This window comes from Gallus gallus, chromosome 7 (genome assembly GCF_016699485.2).
Source record: "Gallus gallus isolate bGalGal1 chromosome 7, bGalGal1.mat.broiler.GRCg7b, whole genome shotgun sequence".
Classification (NCBI taxonomy): domain Eukaryota; kingdom Metazoa; phylum Chordata; class Aves; order Galliformes; family Phasianidae; genus Gallus; species Gallus gallus.
In genome coordinates, this window is record NC_052538.1 from 21,408,460 (window position 1) to 21,430,198 (window position 21,739).

At 39.3% G+C, this 21,739-nt stretch overlaps 1 protein-coding gene across 6 annotated transcripts in view; it reads left to right on the forward strand.

The window, feature by feature from the left end:
• The window catches only part of ITGB6 (integrin subunit beta 6), a 49,405-nt gene that overhangs the window by 8,151 nt on the left and 19,515 nt on the right, over window positions 1-21,739 (forward strand). For 3 of the 6 annotated variants that reach the window (XM_046944102.1, XM_004942824.5, XM_046944103.1), the window contains exons 2-10: window positions 8,231-8,295; window positions 8,767-8,843; window positions 9,575-9,654; window positions 12,011-12,215; window positions 13,323-13,569; window positions 14,163-14,328; window positions 14,903-15,064; window positions 15,798-15,893; window positions 20,272-20,361. In XM_046944102.1, coding sequence (XP_046800058.1) covers window positions 8,783-8,843; window positions 9,575-9,654; window positions 12,011-12,215; window positions 13,323-13,569; window positions 14,163-14,328; window positions 14,903-15,064; window positions 15,798-15,893; window positions 20,272-20,361 — 1,107 coding nt within the window. In that variant the 5' untranslated portion in view covers window positions 8,231-8,295; window positions 8,767-8,782. Of the gene's footprint in view, window positions 1-8,230; window positions 8,296-8,546; window positions 8,661-8,766; window positions 8,844-9,574; window positions 9,655-12,010; window positions 12,216-13,322; window positions 13,570-14,162; window positions 14,329-14,902; window positions 15,065-15,797; window positions 15,894-20,271; window positions 20,362-21,739 lie in introns of those variants that run through there. The other 3 variants (XM_015289714.4, XM_004942825.5, XM_040703828.2) reach the window with 2 other exon arrangements.

Below are 21,739 nucleotides of genomic sequence, written 5' to 3' on the forward strand. Positions count from 1 at the left end.
CATTGCTCAGGCACAATGTGGAGACTGTGAGGGCAGGATGAAAGCTGTTGAGCTTTTGGGGCAACATATGGCAAATAAGGGTCTTCTGAAGGACTGCTGAAGAACGTTTGCGCATATCTATAACAGAGATGACTAAACTTCAACTTCCAAGCATTGTGTAACTATGGGAAATTTTAACTGCACAGAAATAAAGAAAATGTTACTGATAATGGCAGAGTCAGTCATTCCAGGGCGTGATATCTGGCAAATTTCATCAGTCGCTGGACAAGTATGGTGCTATTCTAGGTGGTCTTTGTTAGGTACTTATGACATAGAGCAGCTGGTTGTAGAAAATAGCCTTGCTAAAGTTATCCCAACTCAACTCAATTGAAAATATGTGAAAGAATAAACAAAAATAGGCATGTTAAATACAGTACTTTAGAAGGACAAATTTTGAGAAACTAGAGAAACTAGCTAGTGATGTCAAGTGGATGGAAGTTCCAAATCTGAGCATTAGGATTTCTTTAAATTAAATATGAATTATAATGAATCTGCACTTCCCACCTTAAGTAAAGAACAGAAGATACTAGCACTTTGCTGGATGAATAAATCCCCAATAAAAGGTAGTAGAAGTGAGCAAAGAGATTGAAAGTTATAGGGGAAGATACTGTCTCTTGGGAAACGAGAAGTGCAATTGTATTTGCGTTCTGTAAACCAAATTTGAAGATTAAAATCTTCATCTGCCACAAAGATTAAAAAAAAAAAAAGCGGTCTGGTATGTGGTAAGGATGGAGTAGGGCTCAAAAATAAAGTAGATACTGCCCAAAATGAATAATCATTTTTTCCTTTTCTGTGAAGAGAATGGCATAGATAAGGTAGAAAAAATGGAAACAAGATGGGAAGCGTCTGTAGAAGTAATAACTAACATTTCCAAACTTGAAAATTAAATGCAAAGAGCAGAGTGGCTCAGAGTGGGCTGAAGTCCATAACCTATCCTGAGATGCTGAAAGAAGCAGTAGATTAAATTGGAAGTACAGAAGAAAGTTCTTCTTAAAAGATTTGCTAAAACAAAGGAGAGAGAAGAGTGGAGAAGAGGTGACCTCACACCTACAGTTTCACTAATTAACCACGTGCAAATTTTATGTACATCTTGCAAAAGAAGAGTAAAGGTGTAGATAAAACAGAGTAGAATAGGATGAAAACAGTAAGTGATTGATAAAATGTATAAGGGCCAAGAATATATAAGTAAGATACCATCTGTTCTGAAAAGGGAATTGTTGGGGTACCTAGAGGTTACAGACAGAGAATTTCAAGCATCCTGGTTTCAGCTAACCTCTGTAATTATTAATGCTCTCATTGCTGCTAAAAGTGGCATGCTCAGACAACAAAAACACCCATACCTTTACGCAGGCGGAGTGGGAGAACTGGTGAGCTGGAGGTGTGGGATTGGATTTAACATAAAAATGGAAGTGGTTTCTGTTACAATCTGTGCCTCAGCAAGGGGATGGACGAAGGACTGTAATGTCTTGGTCAGTCATAGAAGGATGCTCAGAGAGCCACAGCAGAGCTGCGGAAAAGGCAAAAATGATCCTCCTTAGATAGGTGGCTTAGCGAGGGGTATGCAAGTATAGACACCAGTGTAGGAGGTGGTGGTCAGAGCTCTTCTGGAGTCCTGGAAGAGTCTGCCCTCATAATTTGGAAGGAACACTGAAAGAAACACAGAAGTACCACTGGACAAAACAAAGAATGAAAGCTATACAATTGCTGTCTATAAATACATCCAGGGGAGGGGAACGAAGGGCAGGGCAAATGCTAGGAAGGGCAAGAAGTTATTTGAGTTACCAGACAATGTTGTCACTAAAAGAAATGGATATAAATTGAAGGTTAGTCCATCTTGGCTGGAGTTAAGAGGGTCTCCATCCATGAGAAGAGTGAAGTCTTCTAGTGAGAGGAACAAACAGGAACAAACCGATGTGAGTGAGGGTATCACAGCAAAATGAAACTTCTTTGCTTGTAAGCTGGATAATACAGAATTTGACGAGTTCTTGCACATAGCATAAAGGTGAGTGGAGCCACTTTCTCTTTACCTCTATGCCAGGGAGACAGACAGTCTGAGCAGTCTGGTGATGGATGCTGATGCTTGTTAACACAGTTGTATAAGGTGCAAGGACATATTCAGTGTCTGTGAGATCATTTACTGTGCTGTGCCCTCTGCTTTGTGTTACTATAACAACAGTATTTTTTGAAATTTCTGTTAATCTATGGGTTCATAAAGAAAACATGACTCTGTGGCCTCCTGTGATGTGCTGACATGCTGCAAAATATTAAGAATGAAAAATTTTTGAGTTGTTTTAAATTACAGTCATTCTGGTCTTTCTTACTTTTTGGCCAAAGCAAGACAGTGCTGTCATATAAACCTAAAGTAAGAACGAGGTATCAATCAAATATTATTGATAGGATTTGTATCTGATTCAGTACTTGATCTAGTGGCTGGTGACACTGCCTGTGGCAGCGGCTTCGGAATATGATGATCCTTGCATTCCCCTCCAACCCAAGCTATTCTATGATTCATTTGGAACTCCCGGAAAGCATTGTTAGGGAAACACACCGTGCCTTATCCTTATTCTATTACTCAGAGTAATTTAAGTTGAGTTGGTTGATTTGTTTTCATCCAGTGATTGTTCTATTTCTGTGCTCTTGGTCTGGCGTGTTTTTTCTTCAAGTGTTTAATATTACGCTAACAAAAAAATTATAAGATAATAACATAAATGACCAAATTGTTTTAAAAAAAGATATAAATGTTCCCAAAAGTTCTTAAACACAGAGTGAGGCAAAATATTGCCCATGGCCAGCAGCAGCGGAGTTAGTACTGACCACCTTTGTGCCCACAGGCTGTCAGGTAATCCTTCTCTGCTCCAGAGCAGCACAGCAGCCATCAGATGGCAGCACTCTGCACAAAGAGCTTCGGATTCTCCAAATCCTGCTCTTTTCCCACCAAGAGCCCGGGCCCTCTGGCAGGAGGAGAGCGCTGAATTTTGAGTGCCTGCAAATAGAAACCATGCTGCCGAAGTTCAGAATAACTGCTTGAAAGCTTCATAAATCCAACTCGTTTCAGTCAGCCCATTTTCTCTCTTTGTAGCAGCTGTCTGGGTGCTGAGTTGAATGTGCTTATCTATTTTGGCTATTCTGGATTAATGTTTTTCGGCCCCTATGTTTCAGCAAACCACTGGAGTTCTGTATCCCGAAGTATACAAGGTCAGTTATAAATACATTTTCTCTGTGTAAGATCCTAGTGGAATAAAGAAAGTACTTTTAAACAGTGATTGAATCCCAGCCTGATAGTTTTGAATTTACATCTAGATAAGTCAGATCTGAATACATCATAGTTACTATTTCCCACTGGCTTTTTCCAAAGCATGGCATTGTCACTGAGCTCATCTTGCTCACCCTTAGCATTTCTTGCTATGCAGTTGCAACTTGTGTGTCTCAGGGCTGTCTTTGTAACAGGGACAGGAGGCAGAGTTTGCTTTCAGTGTACATCTGAAAGGGGGAATCTGCAAAGAGCTCGCTAGTTTGAGTGCAGAGATCTGACATCACGCACAGTTAACATTCACAGACTGACAGAATTGCAGGGGCTGGCAGGGACCTTGAGAGATCATTGAGTCCAACCCTCCCGCTAAAGCATGTACCCTACAGGAGGTCGCACAGGTAGGCATCCAGACAGTCTTGAATATCTCCATAAGAGACTCCATGAGCCCTCTGGGCAGCCTGCTCCAGTGCTTCATCACCCTTACTGTTAAGATCAGGGTTGTGGAGCTGATGCTCAGGGCTATCCCAGCCACCTGCACAGCACTCATTCTTGCTCTGGGGTCCCACCAGCATTGCTTTTAAAGCACAGAGAGAAACACATGTGCAATGCAACCGTGAAAATCAAGCAGAAGCTCAGGCCAGATTCAGTGGGCCATGTGGAAGTTCCTGGCGTGTTCTGAATGCTGTGGTTTGTCCCAGCTGGAAACCACATGGTATTCTACCAGTTCCATCTGAACCCTGGTGCAGTTCGGAGGTTTGACTATTTGGGTTTGAGTGTGAGAGTTTGTTCAAATCTGAAAATCAAACAAATATTTCAGGCTGCTCAATTTCCTTAGAGTGATTGAGGACAAAGGTTTGCTCACACCCTCGGCTGTAACCAGCTGTGGATAAGGTCAACACAGATTGAAAACACCCTGGGTTGTCTGCCTGCTGTTCACTGCATGATTGGTGAACAATCCCTCCTTCTTCCTCCTTGTTTGCTCAGAGGTGGCTTGCTGACTTCACTCTGCCCTTGTGTAGCAGCAGCACACTGCACCGGAAACAAGAGGAGGCCGGAACGTGAGTCATGGCCTGACTCACAGGGCCGCAGGGAAATGTTCCTGCCCAACCTGCGGCTGTTCAGCTCAGGCAGCCCACTGGAAGTCAGACCACGGGAGCTCAGTCACTGGGCAATCACATCTCCACTTACTGTACACTGTGTTGTTTCTGCAGAACCCAAGTGCTGACAGCAGTTTCTTTGCACTGGGGTAGTTTTCTGTTGGAGCGATACGCACCTACCTGGTGCTGATTAACAAAACTGGGTAGCTACAGAACCCATATCTTCTTTGTATCATTTCTTTGGTAGACTTTTGCACGTCCTTCGGTTACCATCTCTCTGGTCAGAAAGTTTGACCTGAACTCTGATCTCCACCTCACTGCTTCCGCAGGGCTGGGTAGATGAGGGACAGGAAAACACAGATGTTTTCTTAAGGGCAGGAGGCACTTCCCCCACCTTTGTAAATATCCACAGAACTTTTTCATCCTGTGAGGCATCCAGATTTTAGATTACTCAGTATTTTTCTAGGCTCTCAGAGTGAGAGTGTGTATGTGAAGAACATTGCAAATTAAGAGCTGTGAGGCTGACAGATTGTTTACAGGAATGTCTCCATGCACAAAGCTCTCCAGCTTCTAATTCAAGAGATTTTCCTTGGTCCAATGAGCTTGGGACATTACGTTGACTGATGAACTTTCTTTGGAGCTAACATGCCTCCTCTTGCAGGTTTTGTTTAGTGCAGCAGGAGCTAATTGCTATTGCCTCTTGGTCTGGTCTCCTTATGTAATCACACTTCCTCAGTTTATACTCTATTAGCAGGAGGTATTTTTTCTAAAATGAAGTAACTTTTAGATCTGAATGAATGCAAGCACCTCCCACTGTGAAACCTTTACAGACCCATCACCAGGCTCACCACTGAATTCAGCTCAGTGTGTCAGAAAAGTTACACATTGCTTTTAGAGGAAAGAACTCTTATTAATGAAATACAACTTGAGGCTAATACTGTTTTAACTTCTTAACCCCTATCCACAACATTTTCTTTTTTTTTTTCTTCCTTTCTTTCTCTCACTCTCTTCAGTGTTGATTATTCCTCGGTGAATGTACTGAAGGTTGACTGGATGCCCAGAATATCTTTCTGTGCTATCTTCTTGTATTATAAATACCAGGTATGGGGAAAAATATGCAGTAAAGATGTTATCCTATAGAAATTTTATTACCTTTTAAAGAAGCACAGACCTGTATTGTTCACTGTTGCTCATACTGGAAGATAACAGCTATATTCTGCTGTGTGTGTCATTATAATACTGTAACTCTGATTTAAGCAAGATCAGAACTTGCTCCAAAATGAACAGGTAGTGGATGATAAAAACAGTAATAATTGCATTGTCTGTACTGTAATTTCCCATTTGTTATGCCTCACTGGGCTGATGCCTCTAATTTGGGTTAACACAACAAGGCTGTATTACATACCTTCTTAAAGAAGGGAAACCTTGCTCTCAAACTGAGCAGCACCAGGACCCCGGGGATTTTACACATCCTCCCCACATCAGCATGACTACTCCAGATTGCATTTTTTCTGGCATGTGTAGCAGCTCAAGCCAATAAAACAATAAATTAGTAGAGGAACTTCCTATCCAATGTATCCTTAGATATCACATCAGATATTTAGTGACATAAAACAAGTCTTGCCTTGCCCAAGACCTCTCTTATCATCTTGTGCCTCTGTCAGTAAAGTTGTCATTCCCACTCTGCCCAATCTTATGATCTTCTCACTGTGTGAGTTTTTAAAAGCCAAAATGAAAATTGGTTCTTCTTTTTGTGTGTGTGTGTGTGGTTTTTGTTGTTGCCTATTTTGCCATGTTCTTTTATTTCTCTGCTCTACAGACAATCTGGAGAGGTCTGTCTTCAATAAATTGGAGAAACTTATTTGTTTTACTGAAGACAAGACTAATTCAGATTTGGCAGCCATCCCACTCACAGGCAGGCACTTAGCCCCCAGCCATGCTGTCCTTGCCAAGACCTATATAAAATGTTACTACACAAATGGAGAACCAATTATGTCAAACAGTATTTGTAAGTTTTATGTAGGTTGTATAATTCTTTCTTTAGAAACTTTGGTATCTTGAATCTGAAAACAAGCTTTTCCTAACTGCCAGCTATTCAGCTGGCTGGTCCTTACCCTTGTAGACTGCTGGTGTCTGGTATCTGGTAGTTGAAGGGCTGCCACGCAGTCCTTTGAGCACACTCTTTGAGGTGTTGCCATATTGCCGGAGGCTGGTAAGAGCTGCAAAGTGAACTCCTACGTTGAAAGGGCAAGCACTAGTTTTTTGGAGCTCTGAGAAACTGTAGGCATAGCAACAATATTATAGGACACGCACACAAATGTAAATCAAAGACAGGGAAATAAAATGTGTTGGATGGCACTTACAGTAGGATTTTGTCTTCATATGAGCAAACATTTTCAGTTGACTCCATTTCTTTTTGACCTTATGTAACTACAGACATTGTCCTCCACAGACTTGCATCCTCACCAGCTAAGAGAACATAATTTAATCGATGCTTTTTTCATGCCACAAGAAATTGTCAGAGGTGAACAAGACACTCCAACGTATAGAAAGAAATTGAAGGAGATTTTGGAATGTTGTTGTAAATAGAAATGTTAAGGTGTGGTTCCACAACAGCCTAAAGTGTGCTATATCCAAACTGCCGTATTCCCATCCCTCTGCCTGCCTCCCTCTCCTCTCAAACTGGTGCTTACACCGGGGTGGGGAGTGACAGAGGGCAGGGAACTTAGCCAGGTGGAGATCAGCCCGCCTACGGAAGGTGTGTGGATTTTTATTGGATGAGGTTGAGTCAGCTCACTGTTTGTTTGGACATCAGTAAGAGCCAAGGGGTGTGAGCCATGAGGGCAGGGCAAAGGTGGCTTGATGTAATCCAGATGAAGTTGCTATGAAACTACCTGTGGACTGTGTAAATACGAGTAAAATCAGATGTGCCTGGGAATGTTTCCAGGCACTAGAATGAGATTCTCTATGCTATGCAACTGTTAAAATGCTTCCCTGGCAGGAATTTGACCTCTTCCAATTAACACTCTCTGCAAACAATTTCTGGGCACAATCTGATTGCTAGAGTGGTCCCAATAGGCAATTTGCAAGCATAAACGTGGTTCTTTCCGTGCCAGTTGGCCTCCATGCCCAGGAATGCTTCCAGGCATGTTGGGTTTACTAGTATAGACCTATCCCTACTGTCACATCCTGCCCCAAAATTGCAGCTACCACCAGGTTTGAAAAGGGAGGTCTGATCCTGTCAGTTCTCATGATGAGAGCAGCTCAGTTTCACAAGTTAGCTTTGCTGCTTTGGTGGGATTTCTGACAGTGGAAAAACAGGTTATATATTTCTAGAACAGATCAGCAACACAACCGATGAAACTGCAATTTTACACTGCAGTGTATAGAGATGGTTGCATATCCTCAAAACGAGAAAGGAGTTGTCCTGAAAAAATCACTTTCAGAACTGAGAGTAGCATAATGTAAAAGCTAGATGAAATCTAGGAACAACAACAACAAAAAATATTTCCTTTAATAATGCTGTAAGAAATGTATATTTTGTCTCCATTTCTAATTGGGTTAGAGGGGCAATAACTTTAAATTGTTGTATCTGGGCTGCAGTGCTGCACAGTATTTGGCCACTTACTTACATGGGCCTGAAGCTGAAGTGATTTATTTCAAGTCAGTTGCAGAACTGGGAATGCAGTTATTCCTTCCTCTGCCTATTAAGAAAAAGCCACAGTTGCAGCGTTTCCTTTCCGGTTTGCAATGTTAATAAAACCAACGTGCTCTTGAATAACCAAAGCCAGGTCCTCAGCTGCAACAACTGAATAATTTCTGTTCTTTTTATTTTTTTTCACAGCTGCCTTTACAAGCTTCCCTCCACACCAGGGAATCTGAAAAAATGGGATTTTTACATCTCTCAAGGTATACTCACTTAGCAACCTTACTACCTCTTGCCTAACATATTCTCTCAGGGAACAATTAAAGGAATTGTTCTAGAGTGGCTCCATACACACACACACACACACAAAAACAACAACAACGCTCCCGGATGGGTTGCTTTAGGACCCAGAGTAACTGGAATTGACAGAAGTCTTCACCTGAATGAATTTTCCTTCAGATCGTATACCTTATAAGGAGTACAGGAAAAACAGGAAAACAAGGAAGTGATAACCATGTTCAGGTTACCTCTATGTACAGCCTGCCGTCTTTACCTGCCCAGGTAGCTGTTGTTTTCATTTTCATTCATGCTCTGTGCTGATAGGTTTGAAGTTTCCTCACAGTCTGCTGTGGGTAACATCTGAGACCATACACTTTGGGAACGTATGATGATTTTTACGACATTCTGCCTTTTCGTGGACGATAATTAACACGCGAATACTTTTTGTCACACAGCCAGCACTGAAAACGAATGGGGATTGAATTGCTTTGCCTCTTTTTCCTATTTCTGCAAAGAAATAATCATGTGCAAGGTAAGACTCAGGGGCACTGAGATGCATTTCAAAACCATTTTTGCTTTGTTTCTTGCTTTATGTTGATACTAAGTAGATTTTTGTCTTCTGTATGTAATTGCTCCTTTCTGTTTGACGACTGTTTTCTTGACATGCTGCTGAAGGGCAGCCCTGTGAGTTTGTCTACGATTTATGTGGATGTTACATAGCACAATCAATACGTATGAAAGCGACAGGCATTTGAGTAGTTATAGTTATACTAATCGTTGTCTGATCCGCTGAGAAACTTAATACCATACAAGTGGCTCAACGCTTCACCGGTACTCTCACAATAAATTAAAATAATATCAAGAATCTACGGACCTGGGAGTGTACACAAATCTGTGGTTTTGGTGTCTCTGGTGTTTTGTTTATGCTGGCAATCTTTTGCCCCATACCAGGATCAAACACAAAGCTTTATCAAGTGCACTGGAGCAAACTAGTAGCACATTCTTATGTTCTCAGTGAATGTGCACCTATAAAGCATGCAGAAGTATGTTAATTAAGAGCAACTGTGTTGCTCTTTTTTTCCCAGAGAGTTAATGTTCTACCAATAGAAATATCTTTAGGGAAGGACTGTATCAGTAACCCTACGTGTGGCTAAATGTTTATACTTTTTTGCTTCCTACTTTCTCAATGTGAGCAGATTCTTCACAGTCTGAATGATTAAACACATTATTAATAGCCTTTTGTCTCCTTGGATTTAAACTTAGGGACCTGTTCTCAGGAAAGTGGAGTGACTTGTGAAGATTGTTTGCTTTCCGGACCGCACTGTGCTTGGTGTTCCCAAGAGGTAGATGATACCAAAAATTTCAAAGTAAAACTTGAAATGTTTGTAGTGGCTCTGAGTGATGAAGTATTGACTTAATTGGGTTAGCCTGTGGTTTTGTAATGCATGCAGCGCTTGGTGAAGCCTTCCTGGGAATCAAAAGGAGAATTCAAGACTTTAAGTTGCATTATTATCTGTGTCGTATCAGCTCTTGCTGATTTCAAATATGACAATAGTGTTAGTTTTCTAATCAAGTATGACACAGGTGTGAGTGTTTTGTCTAAAACACAGGGCTTTAACATAAATATTTGGATTTGTTTCCTACAGGTCTCTTGCAGGCTTTCTGTGTAACTCCGGGCAAGTCAATTAACATCTGTTTTTAAAATCTTTCCTGTAAAAGATGATAAATATCCCCATAATTCCTAGCTAATATTTGAGGTCCTAGTTCATTAATGCTGGCAGGAAAGTTAGCTGTCACAATTTAAAAATGGCCAGAAATAGTGAGAAATTGAATATTTTTCATGATAGCAGCAGAACTGTAAATCAGAAACTATTCCTAGCTTTTAAAAATAGCAGAATAACACATAGGGTAGGAATACCGTACTGCTGTGTGAAGTAACTCACCAAGATCAAAGAATACTTTTCTTGAAGAGGATTACTAAATATAATTCAGCAATTTGCATATGTTACTATGGTGGGGGGAATAAAAAAAACTATGCACTCAAAAAAGAAAAAAAGAAACCCACCCAATTTACAACAACATCAAAACATTTGTGTGTTTTCAGGAGTTTGTTTGCACTCAACCACCAAAACAGGATTTTCTTGAAATTTGATCAGGATTTGAAATACTGCCACATACATTCAGAGAATGAAAAACAATGTGTTGATTTAAAAAATCCTCTATAGGATAAAAATGTGCCTTCTAGGTATATTTGAAACATGAGTTTGACTCTGCACGCATGTTTCAAAAAGCCAACAATTGAAAGTGTGTAACTACAGGAGGTGGTATAGTTCTCCCTGTGAAAGCTCTGTAGCACTGTTTGATCTGTGTGCACTGTAGGGAAGAAGTGGTTGGTGAGAGTCTTCTCTGAGCAAGGTCATCAGATTTGGTCTGAAGCAACATAAATTGCTGTTTCCGCCTGTGTTGCTTCCACAAAAATATGTGAGATCTCTGACAAGTGTCAGCCATGAGGGATGAAGTTTTGGTTGCGAGGAGAGGCTGATTTCTGTTCTTAATAAGTTTAAAGTGAATATGTTTTATTTTGGGTAGAAAGTTCCTCAGTGACTGAATTCAGAGAATATTTGTGGTGTAATGGGCAAGCAACCTCAGTTCAGCCAACCCTGGGAGAAAAAAGCTTTCCTATACCATGAGCTATGGCCATCAGTAAGGCATTGAGTGTTCTGGTATTAGTTCTGCCAGGCATTTCCCGGCCTTAGCCAAAAAGTCTTGTTGCCCACAGCAGCTTTCAGTTCAGGAGGCAGCTGACTGACCTACAGGTCTAAATTCTAGGCATAGCTCTAGGAAATGCTAATAAGCCATTGAAGCCTCTGTGAAACAAACCACTAACTTCACTGGTATGTGAGGTAATGCCCATGTTGTATTTGAAATATGAGTTTGTGTTGCAGGAAGAATTGTATATCAAGTGCTCTGAAATGAGGAACCAGAACCAACTGCAAGATATTCAGGCGGTATCGATAGGCTTGCAGTTCCCTCCATGGGGGAGAAGGTGGGGGAGGATGCTGAGCCAGATGTGAGTGGACATATCAGCATAGTGGGAGCCCCATCAGCCCTGGAGAGAGAGGGAAGCTGCGGTGTTTCTTGGTTCACTGAATGAGTAAAATGAGGGCTGAGGAGAAAGAATAGGTCCAAGGAAAACAAAGAGTCCAGAGAATTCTGAGCACCCCACCTCCAGTTTCTCACAAGATCTGTAGAAATTTATTATTTGCTTTCCTGTTATTAAATGATGTTCCACCAGCAGCTCAAAACTGCTTAGGAAAGGCTGGTGAATTTGTGAGATAGTCCCGTAAGTGATTTGCTTACAACAGCAGGCTTGGAAGGGCTTTGTGTTCCCGTTCCCAGAGCTGCAAGAAGTCAAGAGAGAGTGGCATAATTCCCATTCCCCAACAATAGAGTAGTTTTTCCCAGGACACCAAACTGGTGTAGGTTACATTAATTATACACCTGTGGGATGTGACCCATGAAGGGCAAATTTAGATTTCGGTGTCCTCTAGATCTCCTTCTGCACTAGTTTGCACTCCTTGTATAACCTACGCATTTGTTTCTAATTCCTCGGCATTGGATTGACCTTTTGTCAGCTGCTGCTGGTGGCTGGTCAGTAAATATATTTAACTCATCCATCCCTTTTCCTGTTTGCTTTAGAATTACACAGATTCAGCTGGAATTCATGGGAGGTGTGATACCCCAGAAAATCTTTTGTCAAAAGGATGCCAGTTGAATTTGATTGAATTTCCCGTTTCAGAAGTGGAAATTCACAGAAACAAGCCTCTAACTATAGCAACCCAGAAGGACAATTCTGATGTCACTCAGATTTCTCCTCAGAAATTAACACTCAGGCTGCGACCAGGTAAGTCACTCAGCTCATAAACGCAGATTTTTATTTTTTTTCTGCTCATGCCATATACTGAGATACTGTGATACACTCAGACTAGTGTTAAAAAAATAAAAAAAAGACAAAACAAAGATAAAATATCGGTGTTAAATCTGAAATTATCTGTTGTTTGACTCATCAAATAATGGTTAGGTTTGGAAGGAATACTTTCAGAATTGCTGGGTCCATCATAAAACTAAGGATTTAATTTTTCCTCCTTCTATTTTCTGGGAAATAAGGTGGCTGTGAAAGAATGGAAAGCCCCCATATCTCTCCAGCCCTGTCCCTGTGCCCTCCCTCTGCAGGTCTGGCAGACAGCATATCTCAGAGGCAGTATAAAAATCTTTCTCTGAGGATTTACAAGGTAGTGACATTTATGGAAGCATTCCATACCTACTCTGGAGTCTTTGAGACGTGACTCTTTTCCTGTAGAAAACTTGGACTAAGGAAACATAAGAAACACCCAGTTAGGTCATTCTGTAGTACTGCAACTGAGAATAAAACTTGGTATACACTCTGGTTTTCTAATATATGTGGCATATCCCATAAGTGCTTCCTTTAGTTTTAATGATCTTCATATCTGAATTTTCTGAAGATGCATACAGCTACAGGGATGTTCTTGTATCTTTAAATTATGGCTATCAGTTGCAAGTCTACAGCTAGGGCCTTACTGAGGAACAGCTTAGAAAACACACGAGGACTGCTTTTAATTTTCTAGACAACCAGTTTGAGATTTTTGTTGCCAGAGAGTTTGTAAAGTTATCATGGAATCATAGAATATCCTGAGCTGGAAGGGACCCACAAGGATTGCTGAGTCCAAGTCCTGGCTCTATACTGGACCACCCAAAAGTTAGACCATATGGCTGAGAGTGCTGTTCAGATGCTTCTTAAGCTCCAGCAGCTTGGGGCTGTGACCACTGCCCTGGGGAGCTGCTCCAGTGCCTGACAAATTATTTGTTAATTGCACAGGTGACTTAAAATGCTAAATAATTCTCGTCATACACAAGTTTATGAACTAAGTGGCATTGCTCATTACTTCTTACAAGTACTAAGATGTATCCCATCTTCCTATGACTTTCACAGGACATGAAGAAACAATCCAGATCAAGGTTCGGCAAAGTGAAGATTATCCAATTGATCTCTATTACCTCATGGATCTTTCAGCTTCCATGGATGATGACCTGAATACAATAAAAGAATTAGGCTCAACTCTTTCCAAAGAAATGTCAAAACTGACAAGCAACTTCAGACTGGGTTTTGGATCTTTTGTTGAAAAACCAGTTTCACCATTTATCAAAACTACCGCTGAAGAAATAAACAACCCTTGCAGGTAGGCAGGGAAAGTACCTTTATCTGTTTGCATGCCAACATTAGGTCATAATATTAATCCTTAAGGTAAAATCCAATTTTACAGCCCCATTGGGATCCCTCCCCTACTCCAGTAGTAACCGAGTCAGTTTGGGAAATAAGATCTGTTTGTTATTGCTTCACACTGCTCATTAATCTGTTGCATAGAATCATAGAATGGCTTGGGTTGGATGGGATCTCAAGGATCACCCAGTTCCAACCTCGGTTATGTTATTTGAAGAGAGGAATTTGGGAGTGATTCTGCTCTATAGTTTTGCTGCCAATTACAAATGTGCTTAACAGGTAAGCAAAGAGATATTTAGAATAATTATATATTCATTTTTATTTACTAGAATACACATATATGTATATACATTGATATGTAGAGAGAAATTTTATGACATTGTGATGCTAAATGGGTTCAAACTAAAACCCAACACAGAACTGCAGTTTCATTTACTCTCAGACACAGAAGGGAGATGCAAAACCAAAAACTAATCCAGCCAGGCCTGCCATGTAGCCACTATAGGGATTTTCTCTCTGCGTTATCTATAAGCTGTCTCACTCTTTTTGCAGAAGCGTACCATACGAGTGCTTGCCCACCTTTGGATACAAGCATGTTTTGTCACTGACAAACGATGCTGAAAGATTCAATGAAATTGTGAAAGGACAGCGAATCTCTGCTAACATAGATACTCCAGAGGGAGGATTTGATGCAATTATGCAGGCAGCTGTTTGCAAGGTAATTGAAAATTCTAGGTATGATCCTAGTTATTCTGTATATCTCCACTTCTGGTATTGTATGGTTATAATTCAAAGGAGTCAATCGTTATTTTCATTTCTTTTTTTTTTTTTATTGCCATCCAAGACTCTCTTCAGGTTTAGGTGAAAATACTTTTGGCTGTAATGTTAAACATGAACATTGCAATATTTTATTGTTTCTATTTAATTGCTGGGAATTAAAAAAATTATATAAACCGCATAATTATTGGGTCTGTTCCCTTAATTCTTTTTCTTTAAACATGTTTGATTAACTTTGCTTAGAGTATTAAGCAGATTGAGTTGAACACAGTCAACACACTTTCTTAAACACGAAAATGAGAATAGAAGATGTTAGCCAAAGACAATAGAATGAAAACCATCATCTCTTTCACAGTGATGATGCTCATTCTTAGAGTAGGCAATGTGGTGTTTCTGATACTCTCTTTAAGATGTTCCTTTTCATTTGTTTTGAGATACCATTCTCCAAATATTTTGATGCTTTTCTGCTTGTGAGTGTAATATAGCCTACTGAACTAATGTATTTTAAATGACAGGAAAAGATTGGATGGAGGAATGACTCTCTGCATTTGCTGGTGTTTGTGAGTGATGCTGATTCCCACTTTGGGATGGACAGTAAGCTGGCAGGAATCGTTATTCCTAATGATGGGAACTGTCACTTGGACCACAACAATGAATATTCCATGTCAACTATTCTGGTAATTCACTCTGAATTTTGTTCAACTCTTTCATTCTGGACATTTAAAGATGAATTTAAAGAAGCAAATAAGAAACCTAGAGGAAGTATACCTTAATCACTGAAATACACAGAAGTCGCAGAAGCTAAACATTTACTATCATCTATTTTACTTTTAACTGCAAATGTTAGCTAGAAGAGAACAGTTTGTTTATGTGAAATTAAGATAAATTTTAACTAAGAGTTTAAAAAAAAAAAAAGTATCTCTTATTCCTGCTAACCTAGAAAACACGTGGAACCAGACTGGCTAGTATTACCTTACGCAAAGGTAACAAAATTTGCATTAACCTACTTCCCTGGAAGGAAGGATGTGAATTTAGCAAGAATTCAGAAATATTGAGGACACTACTCAAAGAATAAAACATTCCAACTTAAGATTCAGTGATCAAAACCAGTGCACATACCCTGTTCTGTTAGCACAATGCTACTCCTCAGGCTGTGCCACAGATGCAGCTGAGCCAAGAGTCCCAGTGTGGAGGGTAACACTCCATACTTCCCTCTAAGGGACATCCATAAAATAAGGCAAGGAAATAACATACGCATTTTTATGTATGTACACCTAATGGCTAATGATAGTTTATTTTATGCAGCAAATAGAGTATTAATTATGGTCACTTAACTATGTTTTATGGGTGATAATTAGCAACTGGACATACATGAAGAAACTAACATGGCTCTCTTCTGTTTGCCTTCAGGAGTATCCCACAATTGGACAATTAATTGACAAACTTGTGCAAAACAATGTTTTGGTAATTTTTGCTGTCACGAATGAACAAGTTCACACATATGAGGTGAGTAAACTAGAATCTTCACTTCTCTAGTATGTGCTTTAAGGTTCACTATTTCTCATAGCTGATACAGTCTTTTCAGTATTAAGGAACCAATTCTGCAAGATATTTACATAATAAAAATATCTAGGTAATTATATATCAGAGTCATAGAAAGGCTTTTAGAGAATGTTTCTTCATATATTGATTTTGATGTCCTTATGTTACTTTTAAACTGGATTTCAAGGTGAATCACACTAATTTTCAAGTCAGTAGACAAGGACTATCAAATGAGACATTTCTACACTATTTGGAGCCATCTCTGTGATTAGCTGTCCTTAGCTAGCCTACCAAATACAAGAGGCTGAATGTCCATTAATCCATTAATAAAACAAGAATGCGTTTCTGACAAATACATATATCTTAATGCTCAACTCTGAAATAATGTGGTGGTGTTTTTTTTAACTTGTCTGAGAATTTTATTTACTTTTCTTTCAGTACTTATTAGTTCTGTTCTCCATTTCTGTCTTCTGTTCTTTCTGTGGCACAAGGAAGACTTTCCAGTGCTTATGTGACTGAATCCAGTTATAGAGCTGTCTTGAGTAAAGATCGTACTCAAAGTGTTGGACAAAAGTTGCATGAGTGAGATCTTTCAGAAACTGATTCTCAGATTGCAACCCTAGAAATGAAAGGAAGCCCTCTTCACCTTCAAGCACTTTTAAAAAGTATATTGAATTCTGAGCTGAAGAGTGAAAATTAAAATCCGGAGTAGTAGAAAGCAATCACTTACTAATGAATGCAGTGGGAACCTGCATAGATGAGGTTAAATTTTTTTTGCGTTAAGTAACTTTTGCTAAATCCCATTATTGCTCAACCATTAATAGGGTCCCAATTAATAACAATGAAATATTTTCACCAATTTCAATAGGAGCTGCAGAAATAGAGGCTGTTCTAGGAGGTTCTTTGGAAGTGCCTTTCATTTGCAGAGCTATATTTTGTCCCAAAAAACCTTTTCTCTTACTGATGGCATTATATTTTCCTTTAGAAATTGCAGGTGGTCACCCTCAGAGTTGGCCAACAGTGTTCTTATCAGTGGTTTTCTATTTCAGTTTCCCGTGTCAGTGTTATACCAATATCAAAGTTATCAAATGGCACCCTTTGTTCACTGGGAACACTAAACGGAGATTTATAGCTAAAGAAAAATGCAGGCCATTGTTAAACCAACTGCAGAATTTTTTGTTCTTGTTACTTTCTTAGTTAGAAAAGAAAAAAAGCAGCTATCTTCTATCTTGTAGGGTATAGAGAATTCCCATTGAATATATTCTATCTGCTTCTTTCATCTTTTCAGTACTGCTTTCTGTCACTTATTTGGATTTCTATAGTTGTTCTGCTCTGCTTTCTATTCTGTAGGTGACACAGAAAATCAGACAAAGCAAACGTAAAATTTATATGTAGTTCTCAGAATGCAGGCTTTTTCCTTTCATGGGTTGATGTAGGATGTGCAAACAGGATTCTAGTTTATAATACACATGCAGTTATCCACACTCAAGAGTGCAAAAAGAGCAAAACAAGGCAGTGATATCTATTCTTGAGTTAAGGCCACTGCTGACAGAGCATGGAAGAGCTGGGAGAGGAGGCTGAACTGGCACTTGGGCATTGCCATTAAACTACGCTTGTTCTGGCACTTTCTAAAAGCCTCAGTGATGGAGTCTCCTCATTAGAGAACCTCCCAAACTTGATTATCCCTTAATATATCTCCATATGCCTCATCTAAAATCTTCTTGTACCCAGCATCTAATTATATCAGATCCCAAAATGGACCACTATTATTTATAATTCAGTTCTTAGGGATGCGCATGCATTAAAATGACTATGAGGACTCGCTCAGCATCTCTTTAAATAAACTTGATGGATTCCAGTAGTCTTAAGTTCAGTGTTCAGACTGGCAAACATATATTTTATATTTCTAGCCCTATATAATCCCCAACAATTTAGCCCAAAATAACTCATCCATTTAATATTCATGATCCTCTTGAACTAATTTTTCAGTTAATTTGCACAGAAATGTATACATACCATTGAACACACAAATAATATAGATTGTACATCCACAAGATATATGCACCTGTAACATAGCAGGTTCTAGTTTTGATCCTCCATGCAAGCATGCATCCACTGCATAGAAATAACCAAAGAGGATGAAGGTTGAGGTCTGATACTCTCCTTGTCAGGCTGGCTGTGTTTTAAAGCAGTCATGTGGAAACACACGTAAGCACACTTGAAATTAAATGCAAGAGAGCAAAAGTTCCTACACTGAGCCCTGATCATTTGAGATTTGATTTTTAAAAAGAATTAATTAAAAAAAAAAAAGGATAAGTTATTTGAAAATATATTCACATTTAACATTTTATATTATTAGTCTCCTCTGATCCTTACCAAAGCAGCAGGGAATGCATTTATTCTCTAAAGCTATTTAATTAGAAAATATCTGTGAATGATACGATGACATTTTTATGAATTTTAAATTCCATTTTGGTATAAAAGAAAACACTCCAAGGTTCCATCAAGTAATTATTATTATTGCTGATATCATTTGATTTCAAACAGAATTCTTTAAAAATTTATTCAAACTAGATGAGGGGGGAAAAAAAACCCTCTTTAGCCCTACCACAGTGCAACGTGACAATGGCAGAAAATGTTCTTTTTTGAGTATATAGATATATTTATATCACAAGAAATGACAGCTTGAAAATTGAGTTTTTTCAAACTGTATTTCACTGCTGAAAATTGGACTAAAAATACTCCATTCTCCAATAACCCCACTGAGCTCAAAGATATAACTCTCAAATTTCACTAATGTGAATGAGAGAATTGCTAGAAAATGCAGTTCATCTTCTAATGAATATTTGCTAAAAGACTGAACTCAGTGACATCCTCTGGATAGCTTTATGGTGGTAACATGTAATAGCATCATTCTACCTCTGTTAATGGTTAAACAGAAATATGTGCTGAGAGGTGGGGTTTAACCAGGGAACTGGAGGGTCACACTTGCACTGGGTGTGCACCATCATCCTTGCATCAGTGTGCGGTGAAGTTTTCCTCTAAGAGGAGAGAGAAAGTCTTCAGAACAGAATACCTCTGCTGTTTGTTTGGCATGCTGCAGATTAAAAGGGTGCTAGACTTTAAATTCCAGGTTTATCGCGTCTCTCTCTATATATAATCAGCTCACGGGAGGTCCACATCTACAAAATGCAGCGTTTCAATATTCTGAGAATCCTTGAGAGAGCACTAAGCACAAGAGGAGTCAGGAATGCAAAGTCACCAGCTGTAACATAAAATGCAGTTAATCCTACTGATTTACAATAGCACTTGAGAATTGCAATGAATGACAAGTATTCCATACATAATGTATAGAGTAATCACAGTGCTTTGGGAGACATGAAGTATAGGAGGGATATAAGGCTATCAGATTATCCATATTTATTAATAACTCTCTGGATTTTTTTCAATTAAAATAACAGCACTGATAAGATAAATTGCAGAAGACAAAATGAATGCTACAAGGTGTATTTTTACCTGTTATCATTTGCTATTTTCAAAAGGCATAGGTACAAGCAAATGAAATTCATGTAGTTAACAATCATCTGTTGGATGTTATTTTAGCATCGCAGTGCAATTTAATGAAAAAGGAAAGGAGAGCGGAAAGGAAAGAAGCAACTTTCCACTGAAATCAATTATTAAATTGGTACTATGTTATTAACATTAAGTCAACATACAGTCAGCTACAGCCCCTGGTCACTGGGAGATGTGTGGGGTGTTACAGCAATCGAAAAGCAGCAGCAGATTTTTAAGGGTCTTTGTTCAAAGTTCTTGTAGTCCTTAGTAGAAATCTCTTAACCTCTTAACAGAAACCTCTCAGTCTCTATGTCCTCCTATATAAAAGTTCAAGATGTTCAGCTGCACGGAAAGGCAAAAAAAAACCCAACAAAAAAGTGCGGGTTGTTACTGAATGTAGTGTCCAAGGCACTTGAGTATTACAGCAACAGTTGAGCAGCTGAATCTACTTTTTGGTTTGATTTTGTTTTTAAAGAAAAACCCAACTGTTGATAGAGTATATATTCATTCTAAGTTAAAGGGGAAAAAAAAGCTAGAAAATACTCCAGTGTCAAACTTGCAAGCACACTTAGCATCTTATTTCCCACTAATTGTCAGTGAAGCTGACGCTTCTCCATAAGACCTCTTCCAATATGACAAGTGTGCCATTGGATCAGCCACAGTCCTTGAAAACATCACTGTTATTTATTTCAGTTGGCTCCACTGTAATTCATTCATTTCCAGATGGCAGCTCCTTGTCACCTACCCTGTCAACTAGTCTTTTTTTCTTTTCCTCCACTGTTTTCAGAACTATGCAAAGCTTATTCCTGGAGCTACAGTTGGTCGACTGCAGGAGGATTCTGGAAATATTCTCCAGCTGATCATTGCTGCATATCAGGTAAGGTTATCATCATCTGTTTTCTTTCTCCATGCCTCCGTTTTCAGAGTTAGAGTGCAATTTGGTAAATCCAAGCACTTTTGATTCTTTTTCAGCACTGATGACAGGAACGATTTTTGTATGTTTAGTTGCTGACCTCTACAGGGGAAGTTTTGTTCACTCCAAGGATGGAGTGAGCGCAGAACCAGTAGTTTTACTGTTAACTTATTACTCTCTACTGAAATACTCAGTTAGCAGAATGTAATGGCAAGAATCACTCTATAGATTAGGAAGTCAAAATTATCATTTAAAAATTGATAAAAATCAAGGTTTAGAGTCACAGCAATGAAACACCCCCATTAGTCATACAATTCAGGATTAACTTCTGTTAACCGTTAGCAATCATACTACTGCTGAGCAAAGGGAATAGGTCAATGTGTAGCTAGCACTTGGCTTTGCTCTGCAGTGCAGTACGCAGAGTGACAGAGCTGGTGGCAGGTACTGTGGCACAGGCAACTTTGTTGAAATGGTTTTTTTTTTTTGTGCATCCATCCTAGATTCTTCATGCTTTATATGCATGTACTTCCGAAGTATGTTGCATCTCCATTCATTGAGGTTGCAGTGAATGATTAAGGTTGACTGTTCCATTATTTAAAGCTATATCTGTGTTTCATGGTTTTCCAAACAAAATTCCTGTATGCTTCTGTCTCTATTTGTGCTGGAATTCAGAATTCACATCGTCATGTCTTCTATCTTGTAGTCCTCTATTTCACACCTGCTCCAAAGCTTTCTTTAATATAGGAATTCATGTCTTCCCATTCAAAACTTCTGCAGGGAAACAACTCTCCTCCTATCAGTACCTGTCTCTGGAGAATACTCCAACATTTCTGCAGGAATATCTGGGGAAAAAGCACTACCCCGTGATCAGTGCTGTTCTCTGATTTAGCAATTTGATGCTGCCCCTGTGAGGCTGTTTTGAGGTCTTTGAAAAGCAAAACACAAGAGACAAGAGGAGACTCACATGGGTTGGTTTTGATAATACTGAGAAAGACTGTGGATATGACAGGAACGTAAATACAGAGCTGCTCTTCAGAACTTGATTTGTAAAATGCATCCTGGCTGCCTGGCCATCTTCCTTCAGGGGAATGTTTCAGACAGCTTGACACAGATAGGTATCTATCTTCTTACATGCCGATATGTCACAGAGTTCCATCTTTACTCCTACCCTCCTTTTTGTTAAAAACTTGCTCTAAGAATTGGCTACAGTGAAAAATAATGCTTTGTAAAGGGCATTTTCTATTTCTTTCTGGGTTGGCTGCTTGTTTTTTTTTTTTTCTGATGTTCCTCTTATCTGCAGCGTAATACAGTTATTATTACAACCCCAAATTATTTTGGACAT